The sequence below is a fragment of the Meleagris gallopavo genome, chromosome 1 (genome assembly GCF_905368555.1).
Source record: "Meleagris gallopavo chromosome 1, MGAL_WU_HG_1.1, whole genome shotgun sequence".
Lineage (NCBI taxonomy): Eukaryota > Metazoa > Chordata > Aves > Galliformes > Phasianidae > Meleagris > Meleagris gallopavo.
Window position 1 is genome coordinate 36,040,856 of NC_139404.1, and position 8,888 is coordinate 36,049,743.

The 8,888-nt window shown below is 34.6% G+C and overlaps 1 protein-coding gene across 1 annotated transcript in view; it reads left to right on the forward strand.

Annotated features, from left to right (window-relative positions):
* TBC1D15 (TBC1 domain family member 15) overlaps positions 1-8,088 on the forward strand; it is a 28,135-nt gene extending 20,047 nt beyond the window's left edge. Inside the window, exons 11-17 of the mRNA XM_010708182.4 lie at positions 621-737; positions 2,509-2,609; positions 3,312-3,411; positions 3,758-3,855; positions 5,424-5,540; positions 6,080-6,166; positions 6,760-8,088. Of these exons, the coding sequence (XP_010706484.1) occupies positions 621-737; positions 2,509-2,609; positions 3,312-3,411; positions 3,758-3,855; positions 5,424-5,540; positions 6,080-6,166; positions 6,760-6,960 (821 nt within the window). The 3' untranslated portion in view covers positions 6,961-8,088. The remainder of the gene's footprint in view (positions 1-620; positions 738-2,508; positions 2,610-3,311; positions 3,412-3,757; positions 3,856-5,423; positions 5,541-6,079; positions 6,167-6,759) is intronic.
* The last annotated feature ends 800 nt before the right edge of the window (positions 8,089-8,888 follow it).

Here is an 8,888-nt window from a genome sequence, read left to right on the forward strand (position 1 = left end):
TAGATCCAAAACTATGAAAAAGTCTTTTTTTTTTTTTTTTCCTTTAAAGGTACTTAATTTTTTACATTAGGATGTGCTTTTTGAATTCTACTTTATTAAAGAACACACTAGAAACTTAGTTTATTTGAGGCATCACAACTGTCTAATGAAAGCAGTGGTTTCTGCTCAATATGAGCTACAAGAATTCGTTACAAAGACCTTCTAATGTGCTGTAGTGAACTATAACTGTCTTTTTGCTGATGGTATGGTGACCTTTATCTGTTGGTGACGCTGTGGTTTATGCCCCATCTCTAAGTATTCATGAATGGCATTGCATAGCTAGCTTATATAAAATCACTCTTAATCCATGTAAGTGAAGAAAATTGCCACTGAACTATAATCAGGATTTTTTCCATTTGAAACAAAAGCTTTCAAACCTTTTCTTATAACTAATCCTTTTATTTGAGAAATTTTCTTACTTTTCAAGTATTCTTTCAGTGATGCAACTGTTGTCTTTAAGACTTCAAAGCTTTGCAACGTTGCTTGAGGGAATAAACTGCAGTTAGAAAAAACTGAATTGATTAGATGATGGCTTTGCACAACATGTTCTGAAAATGTTTTTAAATCTGGACTGTTTTTAGAGAAAGATGTGAACAGAACAGATAGAACAAATAAGTTCTATGAAGGTGAAGATAATCCAGGATTGATTTTACTTCATGATATTTTGATGACCTATTGCATGTATGACTTTGACTTAGGTGAGTTGTGCTCCTCTGAACTTAATAGCTCTTTTAGTTTCTGATGTAAAGCTTTGCTTATGTTAAGATCTGTTAATACAGTTGATCTCATATTGCTTACAATGCTTTCTTGAAATTCAAGGTTCGTATTTTAATAACACAGGTAACTTTGCTTTCTCATTCTGCTTCTCACTCTCTCTGACCCAATCTCATAGGTGTCTGAATTCACCAGATGAGGTGGGATTAGGAATTAAGTGGCAATTTGCCTCCGCTTTACCCATACTGTTGTTTTCCTACAGTTGAGGCAGGTTTGCTTTTCAGATTTTTAACTGGATTTAATAAAGTGATAAATCAGCTGCCACCGCTGTAATTAAAACTCAACATGCTTAACCAGCTGTTTGTAAACATGACTGTATTTCTGAATACTTCACAAGTTGGTTCTCAGGGGGTATATTTTGCAGTTTTTCAGAAGCTATACGTTAGCGTATGCATCTGGCATAGATGGAAAAACAATGCTGTTTTTAAATCACAGTAGAGGTGAGATACTCATTGGGAGTGAATAGGTCTTTCTAGCTGTTTTTCACTTCTTCATCCCTAGCATGACATCTGGCTCTTCTGTGCTTATGAGCGGCTGATTCTTCTAAGGAAAAGTATTGGGATTCTAAAAGTCTGTTTTGTGATGGCTTCTGAAGGAAAAAATCAGAACAAATCTTTAATTACTAAAATGTTTGCTGCAGAGCTGTAGTTCTTGTCAACTTTATCCCTTCTGTCAAGTCTGTAAAGAGATTTAATCTTTGGCTTTTAAAAGAGATGCAAAATTAAAACCAAAAGTCTTTCTGAACACGTAGTTGTTCTATGTCTTTTCTCATTTCTACTTGCATTAACTTACAGTAACATGCATTTTATGAAAGAAAAATGTGTTTACCACCTGGTCTGTCAAAAACAGTTTAGATGGCTTAGATTTGTACAGGGAAGAAGTCTTTTTTTATAAGTCTTGTTTTATAAACAAGAAAGAATAGTGGAAATGCAGTTACATGTGTCCAAGGATTCTAAGCCACTTAAGTATTGATATAACTCTCATTTTAATATTTCAACAACAGCTACAGTGAGTTTGGTTAGTGCCACAAATCTCCATATGAACGAAGGGGACAGATCTGCTGTTCATATAACATGTTTTATGAATGTATTTCTCAAGACAAATGATAATGAAACTGGTATTGATCCTTAAAAGACTTTTAAACTGTCTTGTACAGCAGTATTTTCTCTAGACTTATTTTTGCCTATAGTATTAAATGTACAGTGAATAGATTTTTCTAATCTGTTTAAATTATTTACCTGTTTTCTGTTTTGTTCTATTTCGCTTCTCACACCTGATCCCTATTTTCATACTCACTGATTCCAGTTCTTGTCAGTTACTCAATTACAATTACATTATTAAGAAATGTAACTGGCCAGGTCTAAGAGAGAAATGTGTTAGACCAACTGCTGATAATAGACATGCACATCATTTGTGTTCTCCCTTAGAGATGTTAGCAGCAGCAATGGGGCATCAGATAAGTTGCCTTGAACATCAGTGGTAAGGTAGTTAGGAGAGTGAGACAAGGGGGAGAAACAAGCTCTGAGAGTCCTTCTCTATTCTCTTCTTAATTGTGCTGTTAATTCCAATTATAGTGAATATGCAAACTTGTAATGCAAATATCAGTCTAGCTCAGTCATCTAAAACACTTGAAAAATGGTGCTTTACTGTTGAGTTTAACTAAATTCTGATTTGTCTTTTTTTTAATCTGTTAAGGTTATGTCCAGGGAATGAGCGACTTGCTTTCACCTGTCTTGTATGTTATGGAGAATGAAGTAGATGCCTTTTGGTGCTTTGTGTCATATATGGATCAAATGGTAAAAATAAGTTGTTTTTTCTAGCCTACATACATGTAAAAAACAAAGGCTGTGGTAGTATTTGGAGTTAAATTTGTGAACTTTTTTTTCTGAATACTTTTAAAGCAAGGATCCTCTTTATATTTGAAGTTGATGTGTTTTGTCTCTGAAAGAAATTACAGTGGGTTGATGATAATCTTACTGCGTAACATGGACAGATTTGACTACTTGAAAATTCCAAAGTAACTCAGAGCCAGAATGCTCAATTCCATGTTAATCAGGAGTCCTCTCTAAAGATTTTGTCCAGGAGTCTGGAGTTTAGACTTTCCACAAACAAACTTCTCTGATTTATGTGTGTGGTGAAACAATATGTGACTAGGACAACAACAAAAAAAGAGAAGTTGTCTTTTGTTTTGAGTACAGCATTGCTGCTTGACAGTACAGAGTGTAGACTAATTTAAATTAAAATTATCATTTGTTACATAAAGTAAATGAGGATGATGTTGGATAAGCGTGGTTCACTGCTTAACTTAAACCTTTCAGTAAAAAGCAGACATTTCATTAATTACAGGTACAGTCCTTTAACTACTCCATACACTAAATATCTAAATGATGAGAATCACTTGCTGTGATAAAACTTTGTTATAATTAATCATGTATGTCAATCTAAGTTGTCGTTATGAGTTAATATAAATGACAGTGCAAATATTTTATTTCATCCAGCATCAGAATTTTGAAGAACAGATGCAGGGTATGAAGACACAACTAATTCAGCTGAGTACTTTGCTTCGTTTACTAGACAGTGGATTTTGCAGTTATTTAGGTAGGTGTGTTACTAATGCACAGTAACTAAAACAACTTTCTACATTGTGTGCATTGATATCATGAGCAGTCTTCAAACATATTTCCATGAGTAATACAATATGGCTACAGGACTTATAGGTGTTTCTAATTTAGAAATCTTGTTTATAAGATTTCGCTAATTGCTTCGTATGTGCTGGAAAAAGTGCCAGCTTGTTACTGACTTATGTCATCGTCCATGAAGTATCACTGATTTTGAAGAGGGACTACGATTTTATCAATTGTATGATTTTAAACCTTTGAAGTCTGTTTTTCCCATTGTCGTAGACAAATGTGGTATTTATGAAATGTAATGCTCATATTCCTAGAATCTCAAGACTCAGGCTACCTTTATTTTTGCTTCCGATGGCTTCTCATCAGATTTAAAAGGGAATTTAGCTTTCAAGATATTCTTCGACTCTGGGAGGTAAGCAAGGATTTCATCACACAAAATCCAGTGGTCTTTTTTGGAGCTCTGTGAAGTACCCTTCTACTGTATGACAGCATAGATCATTCTACAAAGCGATTAATACTCTAATAGATCAATTAAATAAATCTCTATTGGTGTAAGAGAAGACATATTAGCATATGTTATGTCTTTTTAGCCAAAACAGTAACTTGAGATAAAAGTATGTGTTAAGTTGGCTTATTTTTGTAAAGCTTGGGACCTCTCAGATTCTGAAGTGAGAGTAGTAACTGGAGAGTATCAGGTTAGCTTTTTGTGTGTGAAAAACGTCTTGTGCCAGGAGAAGTGGTATTGGTGTAACACTCGTAAATATGGGATCCAAAATGTGCAAAACCAAAAGAATTCCCTTATTTTAAGGTATAAACTGACAGTGAGGATTTTTGGGGGAAAAAATCGCTCATCTTCACATTTCCTGTTTGCAGTATCTTATCAGTGTTTTTAAAAGAATAATTTTTCTTTTTAATTCGATGAGAACTGTATTTGTATTCATAGTTTATTATCCTAGTCTGGTGTTCTTATCACCTGTGCCTTAGTTCATGTATAAATGTGTGTACAGAAGAACAGCACCCTGTATATCGAACTCCTTGGAGTACTTTTACTATCTTAGGAGGGTGATGGAATCCTGATGATATGTGATAGTCTCATAGATTTTGTTTATCACATAATAATGTACGTAGACCACTCCAAAAGTAATTGCTCCTATTTATTTCTGTGGAAACTACCTCAGACACAAAGAGCACAATGACACTGTTTGATGGAGCAAAATGTTAGCTACAAAATGCTATTTTTCAGCATAGTCACCACCATTAGCTATGCATTTTTTGCCAGCAGTGATCAAGAGCCTGTGTGCAGTGCTCATTAAAATCTGCACCAGCAGAGGTGGCCCACTGTCGCTGTCAACACTGCTGAACTGCACCGCCTCACTGCGCTCACACAAATTCTTTGGTCTCAATAAACATTCAGCAAGAGTCAGCGGGTGCAGTATTTTCCATGTAAAGGAATTGAGTGCCACCCCTTTGCTTCATCCGCACTTCCATGTCAGACACCATTCTGTCAGACTGCCCTGCTGCTGCCATCTGTCACATGGCAACAGCATGGGATGGGATATTGGTGGGAACATTCCACCTCTACTGCCATACCAACACCATCGGCCTGTGAAGTTGTGGGTCAACTTCATAAAATAGGCATTACTATGATGCTAAAATAGCATTACTTTCAGAGCAGCCCTCATATGTTTACTACAAGTATTTCACTGTCTTTGATAGGAGATAGGGAATGAGGTATATCTTGTTTTCCTTTTTTTTAAAGGCTTTATGTTAACTTAAACTTATAGTTGCCACTAACTTGACTAGAAGAGAAATTACAAATAATTGTAGAAATAAGTAGTTTCCTCCAAAAATAGCTTGTTCTTGTTAAACCACTAAGCTTCAGGGTTTATTGAAGATTTATTTAAACATTATTTTCTAACATTTGTCTGTCTTTTCAGAGAAAGCATGTAAGCATTTCAAAAGTTTCTCATATTTTAACAGGTCATGTGGACAGAATTGCCTTGCCAGAATTTTCATCTTCTCCTCTGTTGTGCTATCTTAGAATCTGAAAAACAGCAAATAATGGAAAAGCAGTATGGCTTTAATGAAATATTAAAGGTACTGAGTTCTTGTGTGTTGTTTAACTCTCTGGCATTAATGCAGTGTCTTTTGTATTTCATGCTGGGGAGAATGCAGGTAGGGAAGGTAAATACCATCCTCTGAAGCATTACATTTGAAATGACTGTTTGCCATGCTTTCAGAATGATTTATTGGATGTCTGTAGTTAGTGAGATGATGAGTATGGGAAGTGATTTTCCCTTTAAAACTGTTGCTTGATATGTTTAATTGTAATTTTTGCTATGTCTTTTATAATCTTATTTGATATCTCACAGAAAATATGATTTAGGGAGTAAGTTAGGAGGGCTGGGAAGTTTGCCACATAGAAATATAATGGATTCCTCATACAGGTCTCAGTGATGAAAGCCAGCTATTGCATACTACATCTTCCATTTGTCAGTGCAAATAGACAATGTGTTTAGCACTTCACAGCTTAGGGGGCAGGCCTATGAGATGATGTTTATTCATGCAGTATATTTAACAATGCAGCATATTTCACATAGTTTGTTACATTTACTATTTGTGAACGTATTTTTTAGCATATCAATGAACTGTCTATGAAAATTGATGTGGAATATATACTCTGCAAAGCAGAAGCAATTTCGATGCAGATGATGAATTGCAAGGTAATGATATTTTGAACATATCTACTGTAAATAGTTATATTAAAACTAAGTAGTTGGCTCTAATTGTACAAGTTGTGAAATAACTTAATGTCTGGCTGTGATAAAAGATATGCTGTGCCTAAATAAGCACCTATATTCCAGAAGTCTATAAGCAAGATTAATTTTATGGGGAAATGCTTTCCACTGATGTAAAGCTGAATTGTGCCTTTTGATTGGGATTTTTTAACTGTTACTGGATAACCTCAGTACAAGTAATTTGATGTGTGATGAGCTTAAGAAAGATGAGATATAAGATCCGTTGCACTGAAAGAATACCAGATGAATACCATAATTCACTAGATAAAAATAATTTCAATAAGATAAAGTGTAATTTTAATCGTTGTGTGGACTTGTATTTTGGAGATGAAGATGAAAATCATTAATTGGTTATTAAGCCTTTCTTTTGCTGTCTGTTTGAGAAGCAGATGCAGAAAATGGTACTAATGCTGAGAGAGATGTTTGTAATACATCTAAATTCAGATAAATGATTACTTTGGGGAGGGGGAGCTTATTAATTAAAAAAATAAAATGAAATTTCTCCTTTGCTTTTATAGGAGTTGCCTCAAGCAGTTAGTGAGATCCTGGGCATAGAAAGCAGTTCTGTAACACCGGATTCAGATACTGGAGAGGATGAAAGTGGAGCTGTGCTGAGCTGTCCTACGTCTCAGAGTATCTCAACACCTGTAATCGCTGCCAATGGAACAAGAGAGAGCACTCAACAGATGTCTGAGATACAGAGTTTGGCACCTGCGTAATTACAGCTGATTAAATTGAAGAAGGACTTTCCTGAGCACATTGTCTCTGAGCACTTGAGAGATGGATATTTAAATTTGGTGTTGATTAAGCTTTAAGGTTGGAAAGAAAATCTGTACTGTAATGCTCTTGCATTAAAGCTTTACAACATGACTCAACTTAACTATTTTTGTAGTTTCTTCTACCAAAATAGCCTTTTGTTTTCAATAACATTCCTTAATATTTTTGTAGCCAAGTGCATTTTCTTTTTCTGGTGAACTGGAAAATGGATGGTGATCAAGTAAGAATTTGAAAATTATGCATTTGCTGAGCTTTCACACGTTGATTTGAGACAGTGTGAGTTCTTTGATTTGAGCAGATCTGCAGTAGTCCAGCTGAAACTGCTGTACAAAATTTTCAAGCTGAAGAGATGCTGATATGTTAAAGATAATTTTGTAAATGAATGAGTTTTCCCTATTTCAAATGTTTACAAAAATACTTCTAAGTATTTGTTGCTGGTTGAATGTAGATTTGAAATGGACATTTTTACTTAGGCAGTTTAATGTCCAAATACTGAATTTTGTGTAACTGGGAGTGGATGAACAGTATATTTTTACATTAACATATCTTCACTTTATATATGCATATATATTTACACACATACGCTATATACACAAATGTTTGTGAATACTAGAAGGATAGTCATATTTTCAATATCTGAATAAACGTGACTGTTCATTCATATGAATCAGTTTGACCAAATTAATGCACAGCTCAAACTAGGGCTCTTTTTCAGAACTGTTTTCTAACTGAAGGTAATTCACGTGAATACTTTCAGTCTTACATTTGAGGTAATTTTGCGATGGTTTCTTGCAAACTTTATTAATGTTTATCTTTGCTAATATATTAACTGATCAATTAACTACTTCCACTGTTTTTATGCCAAAATTATTTGCAGAATTAATAAACAGGTTATTAAAAAGTAATCACAATTAACATTAATGCATTTTTTTGTATATGCAAAAGGCATTGTGAGTTTATTCCATGCCATGCTGATGTCTTTGACGTTATGTGAAATTTAACATAACTGATAAAGTGTATTCATTATTTGGTAACTATTGTATATATTATAAAATAAAAATCAAAGCTAATTTAGTGTTTTTAATTAAATAATATTTAATTAAACTAGAAAAAAATCTAGTTGTCTCTTTGATGTAAGAATGTGAGACAGAGGGGACAGCTAACAACTGTTAGTCCATTGGCATTGTGCATTCTGTGTAGCAAAGAGCAGTGGGAATATTGGCTTCTTACAGAGTAGTGTACACCTTTCATCTGTAGCCTCTTGATGGTGGATATGAAGGAGCTTTCTTTTCTGCAGCAGTCTGCTGTTACAAACATTATTTGTACCATCTAAAGCAAATACAAGCAATACAAAAGGGCTTTAATAGATGAATAAAGTTGTTACAACTATCTGAGACCCGATTAAACTTCTCACACTGGTTGTGAACAAACACTGAAGAGCTGAATCAGTACGAGCTTTGTTTTTAATATTGTCCGTGTGCTATCTCCCATCAGTTAATAAGAGAACCTTATGCGTTAAAAGTCAAGGATTCACAGCACAGTGTATCTATGGCCTTTCATTTCCTGCTCAGGAAATTACTTGAAGCATCGGGCCTTCGTTCATTGTGGAGCATTGTGCTTCTTGGCAGTTAATCTAATGTGGCACAGAATACATAAGGGCATTAGAATTTATATCATCAACACCGTGGCTCACATACACCGAGTTTCGGTATTTTTGGAGCACAGAATTCACTTTGAAGAGTATTTGTTAAATATTTTTGTGAAAAAGTGTTAAAATGAAACTAGGGAAGGGAAAGCTACAACTGAGATGTTGTGGGCAGGTCTGTCAGTTAACTATGCGTGCGTCTTAGTTATTTAGGGTATGCAGTCA